Raw genomic sequence first — 27,245 nt, 5'->3', positions numbered from 1 at the left:
GCAGGCTGATACACTGAAGCAGGCTGTGATGATTGGCGCAGGGGTACGGACCTCAGCTGAATCATGGGAGCTGAATGTATGTGTTTTACCATTGTCTTGCATGTGGCAGACAGATGGTGTTCACATATATGAGACTGTTGCCTTAATCTGAGCCTGTTCTTCATATTGGAGTTTTCAGGCAGACTGACTTAGGTTTTAAGAGGGAGTAGGCTAAGCTCATCCCACTGACTCTTTCTCTTCTGCACAGAGTGTAGGATGGATTCCCTCCTGCCCTGGATACAACCAGCAGTTCTCATCACTGGCCACATGTCAGATTTACCTGTTGAATTTATGTAGCGAGAATTGGTAACTAGTTGAGCCCACAGGAAGGAATTCAGCGAGTCTGTGTAGCTTCCCTTTAAGTCACTTAGTTCTGAGTCTGTGAAGAGATCAGCTTTGGTTGCCACTTGTTTTTCTGTCAACAGTCATCTGTTTCTTCTCTCACAGGAAAATGTTGGCACTTTTCAAGAAATATAATAAGATCCCCGGGTAAGTTGACATTAAGAGGCCTCACCCGGTACAGACTTGAATTAGTCAGATGGGCTTTGACTCTTGGGTACATGACTAAAATTTCTTCACATACCTCAGCTACTGCATTTGAGGGCTCTTTGATTAGACAGGCAAGCATGTAATCTCCTACCATTTGGGGCATCCTGAGGAAGTTCTTTCTCTGGTTAGTCAGTGATCTATAGAACATTAGTTAGCCTGTAACTTTTGTCCAATGTTAATGAGGATTTGACTAATAAACATATTCTGAATTTTGCCTGTAGATATTTGACTAAAAGCTAGCACTGGAGAAGTGGCTCAGTGGTTAAGAACACTTTACTTGCTTTTATCTAAGGCCAAGGTTCTGTTCTCAGTACCCACATGGACACTTAAAACCATTTTTAACTTGAGTTCCAGGGGATCTGACATCTTCTGGCTAACATGGGCACACCAGCACTACACATAAATGGTACACCTGTATCCATGGAGGAAAATGCGTCTTGTAGATAAAAGGTGAGTTGGGACTGTTCAGTTTGTTTTCTTTTACAGAAATGAATTGCTGGAGGAGTTTATAGACACTGCAAAAGCATCTGATAGTCCTGCTTTAGCCATTGAGGTCGTGAAGCTAGCAAGCGCCTTCAGCTTGCCTGTTTGTGAGAGCCTTACCCAACGAGTAATGGTGGATTTCACAGTCAACCCAGAACAAAAGTAAGTCTGTCCATCTCCTCTTTGGGAGAGTATAGCTTTCTCCCATATGTTATCATTCCCTTATAAATCAAGGGGTGGTGACATGATAGCGGCTTCTTCTGTCTGTCATACAAGTTTGGAACTGTTGGAGCCTTTCCTTTGTTCTTGTAGTTGGTGCAGCTTTAGGATCCCTGTTTTTTTTTTTTTTCAAAACTGCTGTGACTATGTATATGTCAGAGATGCCAAACACTCCTAGCCCTCTGAGCTGAAGTGTAATATTTCTTTTCCTTACAGAGAAGCCCTAGGTAACCTCACTATATCAAACAGCAGTGGCGATGGAGACAGCAGCAGTGACAGTGACATCGATGAAGACAAAAGAAAGTGAGGTGGCCCACAATAGCTGCTGGAATGTCTAATGTGGTAAAATGAGCAGATACAGGACTGAGTTTGTAATGTAAGCAGGAGTAGTTTAACAGACACAAGTTCATGAGATTCATCTCCAGCACCACTAAAAGGCAAATCTGGGCAGTTTTTTGTCTAGATGGCGATCAGCACTGTGTGGTCTATGGCTCTTGAAGAATAAATCCCACATACAATCCAGTGTCTGCAGACTTAATCGTCATGTTAGAGCTCTCACAGGCCTTTATTGCCCACCTGCCCTGTGATGTGCTTGCTGATAACTGCCATTGAATTGATCGTATCCCATTTTGGGGAGTACTTAATGAGAATAACTATCTTAGAACTAATTAATCAGAAGCAAGTTACTGGTTTTAAGCTGCATAACTTATAAAATGATTTAAATAAACAGTGACTAAGTGTGTGCTTTTATTTTTATTTTTTTTACGAGACAGGGTTTCTCTGTATTGTTTTGGAGGCTATCGGTCCAGCCTGGCCTCGAACTCACAGAGATCCGCCTGCCTCTGCCTCCCGAGTGCTGGGATTAAAGGCGTGCGCCACCACCGCCCGGCAGTATGTGCTTTTATTTTTAATAATTGAAGTATGTATATATGTATGTATGTGGTCATGTGGAGGCCAGAGGTCAATGGTGCCTTCTCTAGTTGTTTATCTAGGTTTATTCAGACAGGACCTCTCCCTGAGCATGGAGATGGCTGGTTCATTAGGCATGTTGGCCAGCTTGGGGATCCATCTGGCATTTTACATAGGCACTTGAGGATCTGAACTAAGGTCCTCATAACCACATGGCAAGCACATTATGAAGAGATTTCCTTCTCCAGACCCATAAATGTTTATATGAGTGGTTTAGCTCTTGCCTAAGCACATGGGGTTCCCCCCCAAAAAAGCCATTTTGGTTTATGTGGACACTTCATAAGTTGATATTTAAAGTGTTTTAGGTGGCCAGGGATAAGAAAAGGATAAGAAATGTAAGGATACTGTATTGCTACTGATCAGCTTGATCAACCTCTATTAATCATGAATGATTTTAATGGAAACCAGTAAGAAGTTTGAGGTTTTCAGCTCTAAGTTCACAAGTGCTTCCACCACCAACCCACACATTCCTCCCAGATAACTAAGGCACCAAGTTCTGCATTGATGAGGAAACTGGCTACTCTGATAGCTATAAATGTTTGTGCTCCCTGCTGCTCCTCTCCACACACACACCCTCCCCCACCCCATCTACATTTACCATCTGTTCCCAGGCTAGAGCCCAGTCTTGTCTTCATAAATCTTGGTGCTGTCTCACCCAAAAAGCAGAGTCTTTTTTTTTGTTTTGTTTTTTGTTTTTCGAGACAGGGTTTCTCTGTAGCTTTGGAGGCTGGCCTCGAACTCACAGAGATCCGCCTGCCTCTGCCTCCCGAGTGCTGGGATTAAAGGCGTGCGCCACCAACACCCGGCTCAAAAAAGAGTCTTAAGGCATCATCAAAATGATTTGGGGTTGGGAGAAGGGGATGTCAGTTGATTAATTACCTACAAAGTCATTTTGGTAAAGAACAGAGGGCAAATTAGGAGCTGGCTGCTAGAAAGGCTATCAACTCTGCCCATTGATTCCAACTCATCTGTCCCTGTGGGTGACAGTGCCCTTGCTGGCATTTGTGGCATGCCTCTTCCCACCTAGGCCTTGGGCATTTATTGGTTTACAGCCAGCTAAAGAAAATCCTTGACATAATTATGTGGTGGACTTTCAAATCCACTTGACATGTGTAGCTCAAACATTCACCTTTCTTAGCAAACCCTCACTGAGCTGAGAAGTGCCATGAACTCTGTGAAGAATAATTAAGGGCTACCTATATAAGGACTTGTCCACTATCTCTGCCTATATTTCTCTCATAATAGTCTTTCATCTCCGGTGTTAATAAGAGACAAGTATTCCAGATTTTACTTTCTTTCTGATGCAGCTATGCCTTGAACTTCATCTTTGTCTGAATCCTATGCTTTTTATTTCACTGGTTCCCATTCCTTATTCATCAGATTGCACAAATTCTCACAGATCTCTAAAGGTGGCCAGTTCTCAGTGTCTGGCTTTGTTGAGTGTTCTGTTGGCCATGGATCTATAATCCTACTGTCTGCATGCCCATGCTTGTCTAGTACCATAGTCCTAAATGACAATAAAAAATTAAATGGGTTTTTTGTACTAGGGAGCCGCTTGTTTTCACTTGTGTATTTTTAGATTTATTTAGACATTCCCACTATGTACACCATGCTGACTTTGAGGGGCAAGCCACCTGCCACAGCATCTTGTATGCCAAAATTACAGCTGTGTGATACCATGCCTGGCTTTCATATGCTTGTATTGGAAAGATTAACTTGCAATTCAATTCATACATTTTCAAACAATACGAAATATAAATATTGTGGTTGAAACTCACATTGTAAGCAGTCATATTAAAAGCAGCGGACTTCATGAGGCTGAAGGCTGTAGAGATGCACTGCATTGGTATGATTGATAAGCCTCGTATGCTTGGGACCATGTTTAGTCCCCAGTGGGGTTTGTGTGTGTGTCTGTCTGATACTCAGACTCAGCCAGGAAGTGGTAACACACACCCTTTAATCCTAGCACTTGGAAGGCAGAGGCAGGTGGATCTCTGATATTGAGGGCAGCCAGAGCTACACAGAGACCCTGTCTTGAAAAACATCAAACCCTGCCAGACTCAGTAAAGAGTATTACACACCTGCCCAGCTGCGGACTTTCCCAAGAATTCAGAACTCATAGTAGCCAAGAGTAACGGTCACTTATTCTGGAGGACAACCTTAACCTTGTACCAGTGGGATGTACTCATAGCAGTGGCCCCTTTACTAGATAATTGCTTTATAACAATTCAAAACTCATTAAACATAACCATATCACCTCCCTGCCTCTTACATGACTCAAACTGAAAGAAGCCTAGACCACTGAACCTGATAAAGGTTAGCATCCTACTCATCAAGCCATTTTATTTGCCTTTTGTGTTAAAGGAGATGGCCTGTTCTTCTGCACTGAGTTCAAGCAAGTTACTTTGAAACTGGTGGGGTTACTCATTTGGGATTTGCAGACTGCTTTTATCCAGAACCTGTTGAGAGAACAGAGGATGTAAGTTAACCCAATGTACTATATTTGAAGATTGCTTAAGATTCTACTGCAGTTTAATTACTGATTTGGGAACTCAAGTAAATAAGATTGAGTTCCAGGACAGCCAGGGCTACACTGAGAAACCCTGTCTCAAAAAACCAAAAAGAAAAAAGTTGAGGCAAACTCAGCTGTTGATGTTAAGAAGTATTAACATAGCTCATTGGTTTTCATCAGCTGTTTTTTGTTTGTTGTTTTTTAAAAAGGTCCGGTTTGACCATAAAGATTTGATTTTCTTGCTGCCACCTCCACAGTGCATAGGGATCACACCCAGTTTGAACACGCTTACAGCAGTGAGGTATTAGGTGATGACCTGGCTTTGTGTCCAGTCCCAAGTGGCAGTGTTATTCATTCACTTGGCAATTTAAAGGAGATGCTGCATGAAGCTGACATGCCCCACCTTGACATCTCAAGCTCTCCTTTTCACTTTAGTTAGCCAAGGCAAGAGCAAGGACTGGCTAGCAGGAGTTCCCTTCCTTTGTCAAAGCCACTCTTATGCACTGAAATTTGCAAGTCAGTGGCTGGGAAGATAACTCAGTCTGTGAGGTGCTTGGTACAGGCAGGCCTCAGAACCTGCAGCTCATCCCCAGAGCCAAGTACCCCCCCCCCCAAAAAAAAAGTCTAGCATGAATGCTCTTGCTTGAAACACTGGCCATCCAGCCTAGCCTACTGAGTTTCAGGCCAGTAAAGACCTTGTCTCAAAAACCAAGTGGAGGATGCCCACACCCAAAAACACCATCTGAAGTCCTTGTTACTTTGGTACAGAGCTAAAATGAGCCATTGTGTTGCTTGCTTCCGATGAACTCAAAGAATCACATTATTTGACACCCACTCCATCCTTGGTTTTTAGAGACAGAATCTCTCTGTGTAGCCCTGTCTGGCCTGACTTGATTGAAGGCATGAACCACAATGACATACATGTGAAGAAAGCTTTTCAGGGTTCCAAAAGAAACTGAATTTGCTTACAATCTAGTATATTTAACTCAATTTTCATGACAAACATTTTACACATTAATGTACTTTTGCGATTTAATCCTATTTTTAGAAGTGGGAGTAGGGAGGTCGACAGTCCATTAACTTTACAGCTCCAGGTAGGTGCCCAGTGTCTCTACCTTCAGAAACAGGGCAATTCACATGCAGATGCTCTAATCAGACCTGGAACAATAACATTATCAGCCCAGGCTGAATATAACCCAGTGTATCCCAAGCCAAAGGGCAAGGCCAGTGCTGTATAAAGGCCTCAATATAACCATTTTAAGAGGCTGTAGATGTGGAACTATAGAAACAATACCAAAAAAAAAAAAAAAAAACCACTTTCATGCTTTGTAGGTATATTGCTCAGCTGAAAAGTTCTCCTTAATTTTATAAACACAAACACCCCAACAAAAAGTTAAAAACTGGCAGGATTTTGTAGAGATAGATGGTAGTCTTCAGGGTGTAAGAATTAAGTCAAGGGGCTAGAGAAATGGCTCAGAGATTAGGAGTGCTAACTGCTCTTCCAGATGTCCTGAGTCCAACGCCCACCAACCACATGGTGGCTCACAACCATCAATAATGACATCTGGTGCCCTCTTCTGGCGTGCAGGCAGAACACAATATACATAATAAGTAAATCTTTAAAAAAAAGTCAAAGTAAAAATGTATTGTCTGTTCACTATAGCAGCTATAAAACTCAGAATTCACTGGCAATCTGGGTGAATTCAGCTTCCAGGTTCATAACCTCCATCTACTCAAGATCTGCATCCCAAATACTGAGAAGCTGGGGAGCAGTGGCTCAGGGACTCTGACAGGTGCATGTGCTGAATGTCAGTAATACAGCTTTGCCTGTGGAAGCTATTACAACAGTGCAGACTACCTCCTGTGCTTTTCAACCACTGACATTTGGCTTCTATACACTCTGGATTTTGACCATCAGAAGATCCATTCACCCAAACATTCAAAGCCAAAGCAACAGGGCTTGGATTTCACATTACCCAGCTCACAGCCCTGAAACTGGCCACAAGTTCCTACCACTGGCTGCTTCTCATGGAAGCTGTCCACTCACACAACAAACTGGAGATGGCACTTCTGAAAAGGGATGGAGTACTCAGTTTTCATTGTGTTGCTTTATTCAGTTTGCTCCAAGGGCAGAATCAATAGTAGGGATCACAGACATTATTTTGAGTGGCTCACAAGCCTGATCAGTAAAACTTGAAAAACAGAAGTGTTACACAAGTTGCAAATAAAGCCCCCTGGAGTTCATTGGCATGATAGCAATATAAGGACAGTAAGTGCAACAGGTGTTAACATCTTGCACAGGACTTGGAACCTGCTCACTTCTAGACAATTCTGGGACCCTTGTTGCAAACCCTGTGGATACCAATGCTGATTCTCTTTGATAGGAAATATGGCATTACACAACTCTTCCCAGGCCTTACTCTTGCTGTACTTGAGTGGTTCCTATTCCTACGGCGCTGGCGTATGCAGTCAGGATCTCCACTATCTGCTTAGTTTCTAGGGTCATTCGGGCCTCCTTCAGCCAGTCCTGTGCCACTCTTCTGGACTCCCCCTTTAGCTGATTGACAAACTTTGCTGCCAGCTCCAGGTCACCATGCTCAATACAATAGGAGGCATATGAGAGCAATTTATATGTGTTTATATCCTCAGGGTAGAGCTCTGCCGGTGGCTTCAGTTGCTTAGGCGGGAACAGTAGTAGGGACTGCAAGTAGGAAAGGAAGTATTGGTACAGGCTATTTCTGGTTTCGTCAATCATCGCTACCCTTCGGGCTACTTTTTGAACAGCATAGAAACGGGCTCTTAGGGTCTCTTCACTGTATACCCCCCGGGTCAGGGATTCTGGAGGAATGGCTGCAGTTAAAGCCTGGGCAAATTCATTATCAGAACAGTTGACTCTAATGGCCTCAACTGCACTCCCCAATGGGATGGTAGGTGTTTCTGCAGATGAAGTCTTCATGCTATACTTTAATGCCTCCACTGAAAGCCAGAGCTGGTGGGCCTTTCTGGCTTCTTCTTCAGCAACTGCATGACCTAAAAAATAAAATAGATTGATAGATAAAAAGATAGATTTAATTAATTAAAGCAAAGAAAGACACTGTTGTCGTCCTCATATGCACATCCCAGATGCACCTTCAATAGTCTATACCCAACAAGTTAACCAAGCTAATGCCAGCCTTTTCACAAAGTAACACAAGATGACAGTTACATGAGGACCTGACTCTACTAACACTGAAAATACTGGAAGGATGCCAGTGCACAGCACAACCAAGTTCCCTTCCCGTTCCTGTGAAATCCAGGGCAATAGATCTTTGCTGAAGACAATGCAAGTTATGCATATTTGCAAGATTTCTTATTTCTTTGGTAAGAGTATATAGCCCTGGCTATTTTTGAACTATACCTGGAGATTTTCTAACTCAGACATTTTTATATTGAGTAGTTTAGGGGTGGGGCAGTAAAATGACAGGATTTCTGTGTTGCCCTGTCTGGCTGTCCTAGAATTTGCTCTGTAAACTAGGATGGCCTCATTCAGAGATCCACCTGCCTCTGCCTCCTTCCCAAGTGCTGGGATCAAAGACATGTACCACCAATGACTAGCCCTAGGCCAAGAATTCAAGGCCATCAGAAATATGCCAAGGAAAAAATTTTTTTAAAAACTAATGAGCTGGGAGTTTGAGAGGTGACTCAATGATTAAGAGCACTGATGCTCTTCCAAATGAACTAGGTTCGGTTCCAAGCACCTACATACATGGTGGCTCACAGCTGTATGTGACTCTAGTCCCAGGGGATCCCACACCCTTGTTTGGTCTCCTTGGGCTCACATGTGGTGTACATGTAGGCAACATACTTGCAATCATAAAAGTAAACAATTTAAAAGTATTTTACAAAAAAAAGACTTAATGAACTAAACTAGACTTTGACATTCCCTGAGTATTGTGCTGACTTTTATTGTCATATGATGAAAAGAATTGTAGAATATCCAGGAAGCCTATTTTACTCATGTTACTATTTTACTGTGTTAAGCTGTATCACTTTCAATGTGGCACACATAGGCCTCAATAACTATGATCACATTAAACCACTCTTCCAGATAACTCCACAGTATATGATGGAAAATACCATGAAAATGGTAATTTGTATCATAAAGTTTCTTTGATTTTATTTTACGTGCATTGGTGTTTTGCCTGCTATGTATGTCTGTGTGAGGGTTGTTGGACCTTAGAGTTACAAACAGTTGTTAGCTGCCATGTTGGTGCTGGGGACTGAACCTGGGTCCTCTTGGAAGAGCAGTCAGTGCTCTTAACCACTGAGCCATCTCTCCAGTCCTCAATTTAATTTTTGGATCTTCTTTTTTCCAATTTCTTCTCAGAACTCTTAAGTTTAAACTTGTCAAACCTGGGACCAACTTTCCATGAAATGAGTATCATATAGTAGAGTGGATTCAAGAAATTATCCTAAGAAAATGTACAAGGTAAGACTGAAATATATTAAAGGAAACTCACTCTGAACAGCCTGCTCGATTCCTCTCAACCTGGCATAGGCGGTGTTTATGTCCAGAGTGAAGTTGTCAACTTGTTCTTGATTGCGACGACGAAACTCTAATTCTTGCTCAGACAGTTTCTCAGACAGGCCCTGAAGTAAAACACAGATAGTGTACAGAAAACTAATTCTACTGCCATGCTTGCTACTTAACTAGATATTAGTCTTCCTGAAACTACAAACATGGAAGTAAAAAGCAAAAAAAAAAAAAATCTCAAAACATAGCCAAGTGTGGTGACACACCTTTATTTCTAGCACCAGGGAGATTGAAACAAGTGAGTTCCAAGCAAATCTGGTCTACATAACAAGTTCCAGGCCAGCCAGGGCTACATGGGAAGAACCTTTACAACAGCTGCTTACAAGGAGCTGAAGAGATGGCTCTGTGGTAACGAACCTCTGTTCTTGCAGAGGACCCATGTTCAATTCCGAGCACCCACCATGCAGCTTACAATTGTCCTGTGTCCAGTTCCAGGGGGTCCACTGCCTTCTGACGCTCTTGAGCACCAGGCACTTATGTTGTACACTGACATACATTCAAGCAAAATACACATATACACAAAATAACTCTTAAACAGAAATTAGCTGCAATGTTGTATATAAGGTTTCAGACTTACTAACTCAGGTAGTGAGTGTAGTATAGCCCTGGCTGTCTTAGAACTAAGCCTATAAACCAGGCTGGCCTCAAAATCAGAGATCAACCTGCCTCTACCTCCCAAGTACTGGGACTAAAGGTGTACACCACCACATCTGACTCTGAATCATGTTTCTTTTTCTTATTTTTCTGATAGGCCATATTAGAGGAAGCAGACAGCAGAAGAAGAGCTTTTAGTTAAACCTTTAGATAACCCCTTCAAAAAGAAATCTGGGGTGGTGCTGGAGAGGTGGCTCAGTGGTTAAGAGCACTTCCTAGAGAACTCACAAAGTGACTCAAACATCTGTAAGCCCAGTTCCAGGGAAGAGATGCCTTCTTCTAGACTACAATCTGTACTGTAGGCACTAGACAAGAACATGGTATACACGCATACATTCAGTAAACATTCATATACAGAAAACAAATCTTTTAAAAATGAGAAATTTTTATATTGCTGCCCAAACGTATTAGATCAATATATCTGACCATGAACACAGCATACCAGATGTAAGAATTGGTTCTTTAGACTAACAAAAAGGACATTCGACAAATCTAGATAACACTGGCAATCTCTCTGTATAGCCCTGGCTATCCTGTAACTCGTTTTGTAGACTAGGCTATACTGGAACTCAGAGAGTGCTGGAATTAAAGATGTGCGCCACCACTGCTTGTCCTAATCTTATTCTTTTTTTTTAATGTATTTATTTTTATGTGCATTGGTGTTTTGCCTGCATATATGTCTATGTGAAGGTTTTAGATCGTGGAGTTACAGGCAGTGTGAACTGTCATATGGGTGCTGAGAATTGAACCCAGATCCTTTAGAAGTGTAGTCAGCGCTCTTAACCACTGAGCCATCTCTCCAGCCTCCCTAATCTTATTCTTATCCTCAGAGTACATTTAAAATAAAAAGGCAAGGGGTATGGTGTAAAACATGCTTTGCATGTGTAGCGCTGGGCTCCATGCCCAGTTCCTAGCCACAAATGAAAAGAAAGGAAAGGAGAGCTCATAATGATGCAAGTGGAGACGCGGAGGAAAGAGCTGAGGCCTCACCACAGTCCTCACCTGCTCAAATTCATACTTCAGTTCCTGTTCTTGCACCTTGAGGACATCTCGTAAATGATCAGTGTGGGCAGCTGCCTGTCGTCGAAGCTGGGTCCTCATTTCATTCTCCATGGCATCTCTGACTTCCTCTACCTGTGAAACACAGTAACGGTTAATCCTTAACATATGTACATTTAGGAAAAGGGGAAGACCAGTTAGTAAGATAATGACAGCAGACGTTTGGGTGTGAACTCCTTTAATGTGCCAGGTATAAGTACACAATCATTCAACTTTTACATGAGCCACTACACTGAACATCTATAAGCAACTCAACCAAGGTCACACAGCTACACCAAAATTCCTATTTCAAACACGGGTCTCTCTGGCCTCAAACCTTGAACAATGCCATGTGGTCCCAACACAGAAACAAACACCAACATAGCTGAACCACACATTCCATAGGCAGTAACTCATTCCAGAACTCAGAGGAAAGAAACCTAGTTCAAAACTGGGTTCAAACAGTTTAATCATAACTGCGTATTTATTCATGCTTCTACCTTCGCCACAGTGACAATGCCAACTTTGAAAAATCATTTCAAAAATTAACGCCCAGCATTTACTAATTTCTTTTAAACAGAGAACTGCGAACAGCTACTTTCACATGAGTTTGGGCTCAGCATGGGCCAAATCAAAACAAGTTAGAAAATGGTCCATCCTGCTTTACTTGTTCTACTGCACACCTACACAAATTACCTTGAACGTGAAACTCATCTCTTCTCAGAATTAGCATAGTGCAGTCAGTGAAGCCGGCTAGGCAGTGTGTAAGTAAACACTTGTGACCAGCCCTGTGCCTCGCAGGATACATTACATACAGACACACACTTGTTTACAAGAATGAATGGTAGCAGGAGACCTGCTGTAAAACCTTAATTCCTACCCAACCTCCTCTGCCCACTTCCACTGACAATAGCAACATGGCAGAAACTGATCCACTGGCTGCCTGAAATTGAAGGGATAGGAGAGGCATGTCTGAGACGATGACAGAACTGAAGGGAAGACCCGGATGCTGGCAGCACACAGCACAAAGTTCCCAGTGAAACAGACAGTGCACAGAGAAAACAAAAAACAAGCAAGATGTAGGAAAATGAATGGGTTTACAAAAGGCAAGTATGTAAATAAGAGCCTTTGGGTGTTGTTTAAGAATTTGAACTTTTGGGCTCATACTGTAAACTAGAAACTTGGGATAAGGTAAGTCTATAGCCATGGGTTCTTATCAATCATGGCTATATAACAAGATCCTATTTAAAAAACAAACAAAAGCATAGGGGACTGCTGTGAATTCTAAGCCAGCAGGGCTACACAGTGAGAACCTGAGAAAACTACCAAGATGATAACTTAATTCCAGACAGGTTTGGAATTTGCTACGGATGCAGACTGAATGTAAAAGCTGGTGAGAGGATGGGGTGGACAGCACCTAAGTAAGTCTCTGGGTGCCATGTTTAATACATAAAAAAAAAAAACAAAAAAGATGGCAAACAGAGTTGCCTCTTCCCTTTGGACAATCACACCCACTACCATCACCCGCAAGAACAGATTCAGAGTTCAAGAGAGATGCTTTCAGCGTGGTGTTAGACAACAAGATGCTGCACAGGAGGAAATCCTGAGTGAGGTGACCCTGCACACCAGGACCTGATTACTTACACTTCTCCATCTGCTCAGTAGGAAGGCAGGCAGCTAGGTCACACCTACCTTAGAAGTTCTGATTCAGAAAAAAAGGGGGGGGCTAAATGCCACTCTAACTGTGTCTTCCCATGAAGTACATCTACTTCTAACAGCTGGTAATGGAACAAGTCAGGTTAACAGGTTTAAATGTCAAGTTGTTCTCTGTTCCACTACCTTTCTGTCCTGCTCGGCCTGTATTTCCCCTCTGTGGCGCTCCAATGCTTTTGCCACTGCAGAGTCAAAGGCCCGCTTTTCTTCTAGCTTTTGCCTTTCCAGGGCTAGCTCAATGTGCTGTTTCTCTGTGGCTTTCTGTTGTGCTAGCTCCCTGTTGAGCTGATCGATACGACGATGGGCATGAGCAATCAGCGAGTTCAGATCATCAGCAGACAGCTTGTCAGCTAGAGGTAACATCAAAATATTAACCATGTCAAAAATTATAAAGCACAAAGTAGCTAACACAAAATTTAAATCCTCCAGTCAAGCTAGAGATTAAGAGCTAATGTTCAGCAACAAAAGCTTTGTCAATTCCAAGCAAAGTAATGAATAGGTGGGTGCTAAGGCAGCACACACAGCTCTTTTCCAAGAACCCAAATCAGTTTTTGTAATGTGAACTCTAATTTCGCTTCTATAAACAAAGCTTGTAGACACAATCATTACTATATGTCATTTTATCAGAACTATTAACCCTAACAAATACTCAAGTTCTCCTCTAACACCCCCACTCCTCCTCAACCCCCCAAACACCTACACACAAATAAGTACGTGTAAAGCAGTAGTCTGCAGGCTGGAGAGATGACTCAGAGGCTAAGAACACTGGCTACTCTTTCATACGAATGGGGTTTAATTCCCAGCAGCCACATGGATGCTACAACTAAGGTTCCAGGGCAAGCTGAGTTGCTCCTCTGGACCCCACAGATACCATGCATGCCTGTGGCACAGACATACCTATAGATAAAACATTCACATAAAATAATTTTTAAAAAAATTTTTAAATAAAGGAACTGTTGTCTGCTTAAACTAAGGAGTCTCTTGGCTTTTTTTTTTTTAATTTTTATTTTCTGTGATTGGTGTTTTGCCTGTGTGTATGTCTGTGTATCACATGTGTGCCTGAAACTCAAGTCACAGATGCTTGTAAGCCTCCATGTGGATGCAGAGAAATGAACCTAAGTCTCTGCGAGAGCAACCAGTGCTCTTAACCACTGAGCTAAATCTCCAGCCGCTGTTCCTTCCCTTGAATATACACTACTTAGGATAGTAATCTGTGATCACTAGAGCCCAATAGGATCACTTGTGATCCTTTTAATATTCATGCCAGAAGACTCAGTTAAGCACACACTCAAGTAGTGTGACTTGCTGGTTTGTTGTTGTTTGGGAGTAAGTAATTTCACACTCCACAAGTATTCCAGTTCCTACCATAAAATATAAAATATGGGGGCAATTCTGTATGATAAATGATTGATTCACAAAAAAAAAAGTTGAAAGGCACATGCACTGAGACCCACTGAATAATTTCAATGTGGGGAAAATCTCTAAATCCTGGCTTGAATAAAATACTGCAAGTAAAAACTTGATTTTCAGTTTTTTTAAAGTAGGGTTTCTCTGTAGTGCTGGCTGTTCTAGAACTTACTCTGTAGGCCAGACTGGCCTTGAACTCACAGAGATTTACCTGCCTCTAACTCCTGAGCACTCGGATTAAAGGTGTGCACCATAATTGCCTGGCAAAAATTCTTTCTATAAGTAGAAAGATTTAAGCACTGCATATTTAACAGCACTAGTGAAATATTAAACCTTAAGCATAATAATGGTATTCCAATTATCTTTTCAAAGTATTTACAAATATTTACAAGGAAAAGATATATTTGGAGTCTGCTCTGACAAGAAGGCTATGAATAGATGAGACCAAACTGGGAATGGAACTGATGAACTCAAATGAAACTGTGGGATTTTATGGGTATTTTTTCTTAATTTTTAATGTTTGAAGTTCTTTGAAATAATAAGTAAAACAAAGACCATATTGTGTGTACACATAAACATATCTCACACTTAATAATCACTTAACACAGTTGTTCCTATGGATGCCAAAAATGTACAATTGGAAATTACCACACATTCAAATGCCACTAAACATAAAATAAACATATTGACTCACCTAGATCAGATATACCTACAAAGAAAGAGAAGAACAGTTTGAAAATACAAGCACACTTTGGTTAGCGATCATTAAATAGCAACATCCAGAAGAATTAAGAAAAGAGATTACTGGAAAGTAAAATGTTTATTTCCTACATTTACAAAGCATCAGATACAACATACATCAAGGTAGGTTGCAATATTTTAAAAGAATCACTGACATTAAAAGTTATTCTAGTTAGAAGGGATCTGTCACTGTTTCAACACTGCAAATCAACAAAAATCTTCCTACAGGACAGATTTTCTTCCATTATTGCCAACTAAACTTGTTTCTAGAGTATTCCTCCATCCCTGTCCTGAGTTCCAATGCAGGCCTCCTCCACCTTTCAAACACCTCTAGAATTGGTGCTTTTTTTTTCAGGGGAGCTTTGGAACAGGACTGAGATCTTTTGGGAGCTGATTCTCTCCTTCTCCATGTGGTTCTGGGGATAGAACGCAGGCCACCAGGTGTGGCAGCATGTGCCCATCTGTCCAGACTTTTCTTTGGAGAGACACAATACCAGTTCACTTGTACTCATACACATAAGGCACACTTGGCTGTTTCAATTTTCTTTTTAGTTCTTTTTGGTGCTGGGGACTAAGCTTAGGGCTTGCACCTATTAACCAAATGCTTTACCACTGAGCCACCCCCTCTAGCCTAATTCTCTCACACACACCCCCTTGCCCTTTTTTTTTTTTTTTTTTTTTTGAGTAAGGGTCTAACTTATGGAACTTGAATACAAACCAAGCTGATCTCATACTCTCAGAGGTTCACCTGTTTCTGTCTCCCAAGTGGTAGGATTAAAGGTGTGCGCCACCACACCAGGCTCTTTTTACATTTTTGTTAGTGCTGACGCTCCAACCCAGGGCCTCTTGCATGCTAGGAGAGTTTCGATCCACTGAACTACACCCCTAGCTCTCAAAGTGTGTACTCTTACAACAGTGCTTCAATGCACTTTTTGAGTTTTCTTCAGCAAATACATAGGAGCTAAAAGGCTGATTTAGGAGACTATCCATCTTCAGGTTTACTACACTGTACATCACAGTTCAACAAACGAGTTGCACAACAACGATCCCTAGTATCTTCCTATTTATGTCAACTTTCCAGGTACATACAATAGGTGGCCCATATCAGTTCACTCTCAGATGACCGTGGCACCTTAATTTTTTGTTTTTGAAACAATATCTTGTTATGTAGACCTGGCTGTCTTGGAACTCATTATGTAGACCAGACTAGTTTCGAACCCGACTGGATACTCCTGCCTCTGCCTCCCAAGTCCTGGGACTGAAGGTATGCACAACCATGCCTGGCAACTCTAACCACCTTTTAGCTAACTTCTAAATCATCTAGCTAGGCACCACAGTGAATACCTGTAATCCCCAGCACCAAGGAGGCTGAAACTGGAGAGTAACAAGCTTGATAAGAGCCTGGGAAAACAGAATTCTCAAGTGTGCCTTAATTAATCTAGTCCAAAGATTTAAGTACCAAATGATTTGAGTAAGGATATATACATATATATCTTAACAGAGTTCATGCTAAAAAACTACTCTAGGGGCTGGAGAGATGGCTCAGAGGTTAAGAGCACAACCGCTCTTCCAGAGGTCCTGAGTTCAATTCCCAGCAACCACATGGTGACTCACAACCATCTACAATTCAATCTGGTGCCCTCTTCTGGCAGAACACTCTATGTGTAATAAATAAATAAATAAATCTTAAAAAAATAAAAAACTACTCTAACTCACTTGGAATCTATTTTTAATTTTTGACTAGCAAATTAGAATTGGATCTTGAATCATATAGAATTAAACACTAGCTGAGGTTCTGCTCATCATGATTAAAACTAGAGGAGTAATGCCAGTGTTCTATGTGCTACAGCTGTGACAGAGATAAACAATACCCTATACACCAACTGAGACATTCTAGAAGTACTGAGAATGAAAGAGCTGAAGCAGGGTTAGTTTAGTTGATTAGATGCTAAAATCCAGAAAGAAAATTGAAATCAGCTGTACTTACTCATCCCTTTCCATCCAGGAGTGATGTCTGGAGTGATACTGTCCAGCTCTTTTCTAAAGTCATCCCTTGCTTGGACCACAAGTTCATGATACTGAGACACCACCTTAGCCTCTGACTGAGCAGCCTGGACCTAAGCAAATACAAATGTCTCTAGCTAAATGGACCAAAAAGCACCATCTACCCTCTAAAAATCACCCTGACTTAGGTACAAACAATACACAGAAACATGAAGATCAGAAATCAGAAATTAAACATGTTTTCTTTCTTTTTTGACTGGGCTTCTCTGTGCAACAGCCCTAGCTGTCCTGCTCTGTAGATCAGGCTGGCACACCTGCCTCCTAAGTGCTGGGATTAAAAGCATCTCCCATGACACCTGGCTTTCCTTACATTTTTATTTCTTTTATGAAAGCATGCATTATGCCTATGTATATGTCAGTATCCACGGGTCATAGAATGTGATAAGTCAGTGGACATCTTGGACATCTTGTGGGAATCAGTTCTCTCCTTCTACTAAATGAATCCCAGAAATCCAATTCAGATCACTGTCCTTGGAGGCAAGTGCCCTTACGTTGCTACTAGCCCTCCCACAGAAACTTTAGAAGTAGTTAACACTGATACATATATTTTTTACACACTTACAATGAAAAAAAATTACGGAGGTAGTAGGAATCTTATTATTCTCCTGAATTCTCAGAAATGCATTAACAGATATTTTAAAATATAAAATATTACCAAGACTTCAGAAACATACCTTTTTGACCACATTATCCAGATCAACTATCATGTTGTGAAGCTTCCCCTCTGCGGCAGTTATGTGAGGTTTGGCCCCAGCAACCTCTCTTTTCTTTGCATCTTCAATTACACTTTTCATCTTCTCTAACTCTTCTCTGAGGGCATTAAAAAAAAAAAAAGACAAAAATATTAGGGCTCAGGCGGGACGTTGGTGGCACATGCCTTTAATCCCAGCACTCATGAGGCAGAGTCTGGAGGATTTCTGTGAGTTCCAGGACAGGCTCCAAAACAATACAGAGAAATCCTGTCTCAAAAAACCAAACACACCCCCTCCAAAAAATTAGGGTTCAGTATAATTCTTACTAACTTCTTTATTAGAGTTTTGATATAAGTATAAGATAGGAATGGCCAAGGCCATGATGCATGAGATCCGGGCTTTATTACAGACCATTATCAGTTTCCGTGCTCTTACCTTAGTTGGACTGGTTAGTTTTTTTGTCAACTTGACCCACTATAGTCATCTAAGAGAGAACTTCAAGTGAGAACACAAGGCCATCAGACTGACCTGCAGGCAAGCCTAGGAAGCACTTTTTGAACTGTTGACTGATACGGAAGAGCCCAGCCCATTGTGGGTGGTGCCATCAGGTCATCCCAGGTGTATGAGTAACCAGGTTGAGCAAGCCATGAGGAACAAGCAATAAGCAAAGTTCTCCTATGGCCGTTGCTTCAGTCCCTGCCTTGAGTCCCTGCCCTGACTCCCTTCAGTGAGGGACTGCTGACTGGGATGTGGGAGACAAATTAGCCCTGTCAAGCTGCTTTTGGTCATGGTCTTTATCACAGCAAGAGAAACCAAACAAAGATACTAGCTTTAGCCAATTTGTAGGAAGAAAGGTCAAGCACACGGCTCAATAAATTAACCACTGCTGTAGTTCCAGCAAACTGTTATAATATTCTGAATTCTGATAAAAACGGACCAACCATCCCATTGAAATTTAGAAATTAGAATAGAACCATAAAATCTAAGCAACAGTACAATGCAAACCTGACTTTTATGTATTTTTTTAATGTGCATTTTTGCCTGCATGTATGTCTGTGTGAGGGTGTCAGAGGCCCTGAAACTGAAGTTACTGTCTTGAACCACCATGTGATTTCTGTAAACTGAACCCGGGTCCCTGTGAAGAGTAGCCAGTGTGCTTAGTCACTGAGCCATCTCTCCAGCCGCCAACAAATCTGACTCTTGAATGAGCTCCTTTATAAAAATTTCTACTCATTTTATTTTAGCCTAACTGCACGTCATATAGTTTATTCTTTTAAATCTTTGAGTTCCTGGGGCCAGTTCAGAGCACTCATTGTTGGATAAGTAAGGATGGTTCCTCTGCCTCTTTATTTATAAAGATCACACAGAGTAAGTTCAGCCCATAGAAAGCCACCAGGAGGCCCCAATTACTTGCTAAAGTCCAGAGCAATTACTTGGCTTTGAGAAGGGCGTCAGCAGCGTCATCAACTGCCTTTCTTCTCTCCTTCAGGGCACCCTCCACCGTGCGCCACTGGGCCGACTTCTTCTCACCTGCCAGCTAAACAAAAATTTAAGTTATATGAACATAACTAATTGCTCTCACTATCATGATAGGTCAAGACTAAATCCAGAAGTCTGTGCCATTAAATTCAGAGAAAAAATTATAGACAATTTCTCTCCTGAATAGGAATTCATTATCTCACAGGGTTAGGGAGTTTTGTTGTTTGTTTTTCAAGACAAGGTTTCTCTGTGTAGCACTGACTTTCCTGGAACTTGATCTATAGATAAGGGTGGCCTCATAGCCATAGAGATCCATCTGCGTCTGCCTCCGAGATGCCAGGAATAAAGGTGTGTGCCACCATCACCTGCCTGGGTTAGGATTTTTTAATTTACTTATTATTAGATTCTCAAAACAGCCAGGCCTGGTGGCATATGCCTTTAATCCCAATACTCAGGGACTAGAAGCAGATGGATTTTGGTGAATTCCAGTGAGCCTGTTATATATAGGGCATTCTAGGATAGGGTAACACAGATGACATTGGGAATTTCCTTCATCAGCAATTCTCCATACTACATTCCCACTAGCATCTGATACAGCCTCCATTACACAGTCACATTAATTAGCAGTGGAGAATTTAAATTAAGGTTGAAGCTCAGGATAATCAAAGTGACTTCTAACTGTTACTGTGTTCTAGGATCATGCATGATGTTGTTTCACTCATATGTCCAGCCATGGCCCTGCTGCGGCTGAGACCTGTGTTGATCGCCATGGTCCACGTTACCACCAAAGGCCATGCAGATTCCGGGGTCTGTGCTGCCAGTGGAAGACATATCGATGTGAGTGGCCTGTGCTGCCACCTGAGGCCATGGTGATGCACAGAGCCTTGCTGCCACCAAGAGTCATGTCTGAGGCCCTACTGCAGCCAGGGTTTGTGTTGATGTTCGTGGGCCAAGGTACCACCAAAGGTCATGCCAATGTCCATGGTGGGCACTGCTGCCTGAAGCCATCTAGATGCCCATGGACTACGTAGCTGCCAGGGGCCATACTGATCTGAGTGGCCTGTGCTGCCACGCTGATGCCCGTGGTTTGGGCAGCCTATGAGGGCCATGTTGGTGGTCTGTGCTATTGCCAGAGTAGAGGACCATGATCCATAGTTCCCCCTGACTATCAAGAACAAGGATACTACTTTTGTCATGGTATCGATGACTACAGATGCACAGTTGAGAGAGGGATAGACTGTGGAAGGCTTCTATGACAAACCCTATTCTCATCCCAACCCTACCCAAAACAACAACAAAGAAGGAACAACCTAGACAGGAAGCCACCAAAGAGAACTCTTAAAAAGTGTGACAGAGAGGCTAAAAAGAACTCTCCACAACTAATGGCTTCTGGTGGAGGTGTGGGAGGGGAAGGCCTCAATTCTATTTAAAGGGCAAGCCACTAAGAATTTGACCATGTCCCAGCAAATATATAGATAACACAAAGAACTTTCTTTTTTCTTTCTTTTTCCTTTTTTTGGTTTTTAGAGATAGGGTTTCTCTGTGTAATAGTCCTGATTGTCCTAGAATTCGCTCGGTAGATCAAGGCTGGCCTCGAACTCACTGAGATCCACCTGCCAGTCTAGTCTACATAGTGAATTTCAGGACAGCCAGAACTGTTACACAGAGAAACCCTGTCTTGAAAAAACCAAAATAAAAGGAAAATTATATTCTCCTTTAATAGTTCAAAAGGGATGAAAGTAACTTTCAGTTTAGTCAGTCAGCAAATGGAAAGCAGTCAGGATATTTGTCATTTCATTACGTAGGCGTGGGAGGGATGAAAGGTCCCTGATGTCAGGGACCCAATGGACGAATGTACTTCAGAGGGATAGCATTTGGGCACTGTGGAGTGGAGCAGCATGAAAGCCTTCCCTGGTGAAGGTGCCCAGTTTACCACTGAAGAGCACCTTACAGAAGAAGCCCTTAACTAAGATGAGGGGAGGTTAGACCTCTCCTCACAAACATTTGTAAACATAGTTTTCCTTTTTTTTTTCCCACATAACATTTTTACTGATTCTCTGGGCTTTTCACATCATTCATCCTGATTACAATCCCTTCAACTCCTTACCAAAAGAAGTTTTTTTCTTTCTTTCTTTCTTTCTTTTTAAATGTCAGGTGGTGGTGGTGCACACCTTTAATCCCAGCACTCGAGAGGTAAAGGCAAGCAGATCTCTGAATTCAAAGCCAGCCTGATCTACAGATCAAGTTCCAGGACAGCTAGGGCTACACAGAGAAACTATGTTTGGGGTGGGGGGCAGGATGTAAGCTACCTCTCAAGCCAGATAAGTTGCATATACCTAGTAATCTTAGCACTTTCCAAGTAAAGCCAGAATGTGTGCTCTTGTTCTTATCTTGTATTCAACTTTATCCTTAGCCACAGTGAGCTCAGCACCAGCCTGTGATACATGAGACCCTGTCTCAAACAAACAATAAAATTAAAATAGTTTATCGAAAACACTGTTTAAAAGTTGGAAACTACATTTAAACATTTTACTGAAGACATTACTATCAGGTCATGTATCAGCTACATAATTAATTATCACCCTGTATTACATGAGACCCTGTGTCAAAAAACAATCCCCCCTCCTCCCCCAGCTCTCACACTGCAACAGGGCTGTGGTTCATTTAAAACATATTTGAAGGTTTTTCTCAATTTTGTTTGGTTGTTTGTTGTGAGACAAAGTCTCACTATGAAGCACAGATTGATCTGGAACCTACTATGTAAACCAGGCTGTCCTCAAACCCAAAAGGTCTGCCTGCCTGTCTTCCCTGTGCTGAGGTAAGAGGGGCACCAATAGTCCCCAGCTGTTTTGTATTTTTAAGACAATCACTCTAGCTAAGCACACACCTGTGACATCCTACTCAGGAAGCTTACACAAGAGAATCACTGCAAGTCTGAGGCCAGCCTGGCCTCCTTAACAAATTGCAGGCTAGTCTGGGATACAGAGTGAGAAAAAAGGAAGTTATTGTAGACTGTTTTTACTCTGTAAGAAATCCCAAGTCAAATAGAATCAATCAGTCTATCACACAGGTCAACCCCTCCTTGGCGCACCTCAGCATTGTCCATGGCTGTTTTCAGTATACTGGAGTGTGCATTTACAGCCTGAACTGCAGCATTCTGGGCTGTAATAGCCTGCAGAGTGACCGATGCAGTTTGGTTCAGAGCATCTTCTAAACTCTTGGCTAGAGCTGAAAAAAAGAAAGAACAATTAAAAACAAATTCTCCTTACAAATAACCAGTTTTCCTCTTTTTTTGTTTGTTTGTTTGTTTGTTTGTTTTTTGAGACAGGGTTTCTCTGTATTGTTTTGGAGGCTGTCCCAGAACTCGCTCTGTAGACCAGGGTGGCCTCGAACTCATAGAGATCCGCCTGCCTCTGCCTCCCGAATGCTGGGATTAAAGGCATGTGCCACCAACGCCCAACACTTTTCCTTTTTTCTAAAAGTCTTCTGGTGCAATTAGTTCTCATCAAAAGACCCAATTTCCAGAAAGCACAAGGGTTGTGGGTGGGAATACACACAACCCTAGAGAAATGGCTCAGAGCACTGCTGCTTTTGCAGAGCACCTGGGTTTGGGTCCTAGCACTCATGCGTAGCTCAAAACTGTCTGGAACTCTACTTCCATGGACTTTAATACCCTCTTCTGGTCTTCACAGGTACCAGACACAGCACTCAACACAGATAAAAAAAATCAATAAATCTTTAAAAAAACAAAGTTAAGGGTGGATGGTAGATCTGTCAGCGTTTACTATATTATTTTCACTCTTATAAAGTCTGAATTTTCTAAAATAAGGTGTTGGGGGGAAAGGCTAACAATCAAATGAAGAAAGGTTTAGAACATTCTCATTCTCATACATGTAGCATCATCATTAACTACTTAATTTTATAAAAACTGCACAGACTCACCAGGAAAAAACAAATACCTATTTTCAACTTCTCAGCAAGAGGAAAACCCATAGCAACTCATATGTCCAGGGTACAAGAAGATATTAGTCCAAGGAGAAAGAAATCACGCCAACAAAAAAGTAAAAGAAAAGCTGTGTGTGCTGGTGCTTGCCTATAACCCCAGCACTCAGTAGACGGCAGCAGGAGGATCACCATACTTTACACAGCAAAACCTTCTCTCAAGCAGGGTTGACGAGATGGCACAGCAGGTAAAGGTGCTTGCTGTTGAGTCTAAGAACGTGAGTTCAATTCCTGAAACATGTATGGCGCAAGAAGAGAACTGACTCCCACACAGTCTCTGATCTCCTCGTACACATGCTATGGCACTTGTGCCCCCAAACATATATGCAATAAATTAATAAATGCAATCTTAAAACAGACCCTTTCTAAAACAAAGAAACAAAATTAAACAAACAGCAACAAACAACAAAAAGCAAAGAGAGATTGTAATAGACAGTTTTCTCACAAAAGCACATAAGAAATAAACCCCAACATTAAAAACTGCCCCCCTTTTCTTAATTCTGTTAGTATCTGGAGGAGACGTGATGTGCACTTGTACACAGGTAAGTGAAGAAAGGCAATAGTGAGAAAATACCAAGAAACTGAAATCAAACTGCAGCTTAATCTAAAGAGCAAGGTATCAAGAAAGCAAGAAGGAACCAAGAAAAAAATGTGGTACTTGGATCTTGAGACAGGCTTTGTTAATGGTGGGCATTCAAGACCAGACAACAGTGAATCATACAAAAACTAGGCAGCAGGCAAGTCACCTGCAATGCTACCTTCTTTAGACATCTATCACTATGCTCTAATCCTTGATTTTAAAAAAAAGTGCACATGCATACATTTCTAAGGTTTAAAGGAAAGTTAAGATGCAAAGCCACAATGCTAATTTTTCTCAGTCTGTCTAAACCAAACTCTTGAGAATTTAGACCCACCCTATGGAGACTAGCCAAAGCAACAGACTCTGCAACTCCGATGTATCACTTAAATCAAAGTGCCTGTATGACAAAGAACAGAAAGAAAAGTGGAGAAAATATGAACTCAACATGTAATCTTATACCTCGGGAGACTGAGGCAGAAGAACTGTGACGTCAAGGCCATCCTGTGCTACACAATAAGGTCAAAATCCATCTGAGCTACTCATGGAAAAAAGCATCAGAGACAGACAAGAAAGAAAGGGGGAGATACGACCATTATGGAAAAATGGGAAGACAAAAACATTTCACTGAGAATTCTTCTATTTTCCTAACATTCTCCTAACAAGGCCAAGAAGGAAAGAGAATGCACACTTAAAGCAAAAAAAGAACCACTCAAGTCCAGGGCTTACATAGATGCCCTACACCTAGGGCTCCTTCTTCCCTATCCATTCTCTCTCACAGTGGCAGAACCAACAGGGTGTCAAAGAAACAGAGCCAGGTGCAGCACCAGGAAAAACAAGTGATGTCGCCACAGAGAAAATTCATGACATCTGCTGGAGAATTTGAAAGTAAATGTCTGTTAAGCAAAAACTTCTTTTATACCCCATTATTTCCAAAGTCACTAATACACAGTGGTATAGTGTAATGAGTGACAGCCTACACCTCCTGTAAACAGGAGCATCTCTTACCATTTTATATGGTAAATAGGGAGATGGCTCAGTGGGTAAAATGCTTGCTGCTCAAGCATGAGGACCTGAGTTTACATTTCCCACCAACGGTAAAGGCTGGGCATTGCAATAAGTGCCACAATGCTGGTGTGGACAGTCAGGCAGACCCCAGGGGACCCAATGACCAGTCAGTCTAGCCCAGTAGTTCTCAACCTTCTTAATGCTACAACCCCTTAATACAGTTCCTCATGTTGTGATGACCCCCAACTATAACTTTTTTTGTTGCCACTTCATAACTATAATTTTGCTATTGTTATGAATCATAATGTAAATATCTGCTATACATACGGATGGTCTTAGATGACCCCCAAAGGGGTTGTAACCCACAGGTTGAGAACTACTGGTCTAGCTGAAACAGCAAGCTGGAGGTTCAATAAGAGATCTTGTCTCAAAAATTAGGTGGAGAACAATATAGGAAAATATCTGAAGTCAACTTCTGGGCTCTAGACATTCATGTACAGGTGAATGAACCGAATACACACAGACAACACAAAAGAACACAGAACTGAAACTCAGGAGGAAATATACTTGTTTTGCTAAAGACTAGCACATGTAAAACACCCTCTTTCCAGAGAACACCAACAGAGTCCAGAGTGGAGGTATTATAGGATGCAGTATGAGCCACTAAGGCTCAGACTCAAGCATACAAACTTTGTTTGTTTCTTTGAGACAGGGTTTCTCTGTGTAGCCTCACCTGTCATGGAACTAGCTAGCTGTCCTCAAACTCACAGAGATTCACTTGCCTCTGTCTCCCAAATGCGACATCACCATCTGGTTAAGCATACTAACTTTAAAGGTTGAAATATTCCAGTTCTGTTTCCTGGAGTTATATGAAAACTTTGTACTAGAAATAATAAAATGGATTTGGAATGTTCATCAGTAACACCTCATGTCACCTGGGTAAAAGCAGTTTTGAGAGCCGGGCGGTGGTGGCGCACGCCTTTAATCCCAGCACTCGGGAAGCAGAGGCAGGTAGATCTCTGTGAGTTTGAGACCAAGCCTGGTCTACCAAGTGAGTTCCAGGACAGGATCCAAAACAATACAGAGAAACCCTGTCTCGGGAAAAACCAAAAAAAAAAAAAAAGCAGTTTTGAAGGAAAGATGGTGGGGAGCTAGGCAATGACATAAAGAAAGAAGACAGTAGTTGGATGACAGGCTGGGAAGATGGATGAAGAGGACAGCTACAGATAACTTGATTTACATACACTCCATCTCAACTTGTTCTCGCTTTTCCTGTTGCGCGAGGCGAGCTGCGACTTCTTCAGGCGGTCGTTCCCTTACAGAAGATGAGAATGCTTCCTCTTGCAGCAAAAGTGAACAAGAGGAAAGCAAATTTCAACAGATTTTTAACAGCTAACAGGGATGCAAAGTAGTGATGACAATGCAGAGTGGTAAGGACTCAAACATCACCCTCTTACAATTCCAAGGGAAATGAGGATTTCAATATTAACATATTTTCAAAGATTACATGAGACTTTCAAATTTAAATCTTTCCTAGGCGAGTCTGAAGGCTGAAAACCAGTCTAGGTACACATTTCCAAAGTATTGAAGGGTCAAGGCAATGCAGTTCTAGTGAGAAAACATCTATAGCATAACACATGAATAATTAAACTACCTGAGGTTACAGATGTGGGTTTTCCTTCACCACTGTCGGAACAATCGGTTTTTACAGCGTCCTCATGCTGAACCGCGGGGGCTGGGACCGAAAGTGTATCACCTGCTGCAGAAATAATTTGAGCTGCCCCTGTAGGTGCTACAAATACATGTTACGCATGGTACTTGGACTACACTTAACCCTTAGGCAAGAATCTACTGTAGAGCACGTCACATTATACTACTTAAAAATACAACTCCTTCTATGCCCTGTGTTTGAGGAACTACAAAAACACAGAACATTAACAAAGGTTGAGAAGGCACCTTTGTTAGCACCTACAGACACTTTAATCCCTCTTACCTCAAGAAAGGTTTCTAGTTACAGTGCAAAAACTAAGCACAGAGAAGTGGACATCAGAGTAATACATCAGAAAGGACCAGCAAAAGAAACAGAAATGTGTGTTGAAGGAGGAGAGACAAAAGAAAGCAATTTGGTAGAGGGTCTCTAAGGGTCCTGAAGAATGGCCAAGGTAAAGGAAGACATGAAAGATGCGGAACAAGATGACAGTTTGAACATACGGAAGACTATATTCATAGTGAAGACAGTGTGTGAAGAAAAGAACTCACTTAAAAAAGAAATTCATTTATAAACAACAATGCTTATAGAAGAGAAAAACAGTTCTAGAGATGAAATGGGTAGGAAACCAGTAAAATGAAACCAATTTTGTTTTAAAAATTAAAGGCCCCATTCAAAAGATAAACCTGTATTATTAACAAAACCTATTGACTGGTTTCTCTGTTTCTGCCCTGGCTTACTTATCTATTTACCATACTGTTTTTGAAGCAGTCTCATGTAGTCCAGGCTATTCTTTAAATCACAATGTAGTTGAGGCT

The 27,245-nt window shown here is 41.7% G+C and overlaps 2 protein-coding genes, 1 long non-coding RNA gene and 1 other non-coding gene across 20 annotated transcripts in view; 3 read left to right on the top strand and 1 right to left on the bottom strand.

Annotated features, from left to right (window-relative positions):
- Positions 1–2,017, top strand: part of Ptcd3 (pentatricopeptide repeat domain 3) — a 32,732-nt gene extending 30,715 nt beyond the window's left edge. For both annotated transcript variants that reach the window (XM_040737641.1, XM_040737640.1), the window contains 3 exons: positions 487–528; positions 1,075–1,233; positions 1,507–2,017. In XM_040737641.1, coding sequence (XP_040593575.1) covers positions 487–528; positions 1,075–1,233; positions 1,507–1,597 — 292 coding nt within the window. In that variant the 3' untranslated portion in view covers positions 1,598–2,017. The remainder of the gene's footprint in view (positions 1–486; positions 529–1,074; positions 1,234–1,506) is intronic.
- Positions 20–156, top strand: LOC121137365. The gene has a single exon (XR_005874619.1). It is a non-coding gene; the product is annotated as a small nucleolar RNA SNORD94 (small nucleolar RNA).
- Positions 2,018–4,570: 2,553 nt separating the features above from the next.
- Immt (inner membrane mitochondrial protein) overlaps positions 4,571–27,245 on the bottom strand; it is a 43,841-nt gene continuing 21,166 nt past the window's right edge. Inside the window, exons 5-16 of one of the 16 annotated variants that reach the window (XM_040738959.1) lie at positions 26,374–26,511; positions 25,964–26,059; positions 22,224–22,360; positions 19,087–19,190; positions 17,636–17,771; positions 16,885–17,014; positions 14,851–14,865; positions 12,876–13,099; positions 11,001–11,132; positions 9,271–9,400; positions 7,192–7,801; positions 4,571–4,718 (exon numbers count right to left, since the gene is read on the bottom strand). In XM_040738959.1, the coding sequence (XP_040594893.1) occupies positions 4,592–4,718; positions 7,192–7,801; positions 9,271–9,400; positions 11,001–11,132; positions 12,876–13,099; positions 14,851–14,865; positions 16,885–17,014; positions 17,636–17,771; positions 19,087–19,190; positions 22,224–22,360; positions 25,964–26,059; positions 26,374–26,511 (1,979 nt within the window). In that variant the 3' untranslated portion in view covers positions 4,571–4,591. Of the gene's footprint in view, positions 4,719–6,860; positions 7,802–9,270; positions 9,401–11,000; positions 11,133–12,875; positions 13,100–14,850; positions 14,866–16,884; positions 17,015–17,635; positions 17,772–19,086; positions 19,191–22,223; positions 22,361–25,963; positions 26,060–26,373; positions 26,512–27,245 lie in introns of those variants that run through there. The other 15 variants (XM_040738953.1, XM_040738952.1, XM_040738951.1 and 12 more) reach the window with 15 other exon arrangements.
- Positions 4,619–22,225, top strand: LOC110342006. Its single transcript, XR_002383998.2, has 3 exons — positions 4,619–4,738; positions 9,138–9,239; positions 19,828–22,225. It is a non-coding gene; the product is annotated as an uncharacterized LOC110342006 (long non-coding RNA).

The sequence above is a fragment of the Mesocricetus auratus genome, unplaced genomic scaffold (genome assembly GCF_017639785.1).
Source record: "Mesocricetus auratus isolate SY011 unplaced genomic scaffold, BCM_Maur_2.0 Super-Scaffold_100676, whole genome shotgun sequence".
Classification (NCBI taxonomy): Eukaryota; Metazoa; Chordata; class Mammalia; order Rodentia; family Cricetidae; genus Mesocricetus; species Mesocricetus auratus.
The sequence above is the reverse complement of the archived record's forward strand: the minus strand, read 5'-3'. Positions and strand labels throughout refer to the sequence as shown.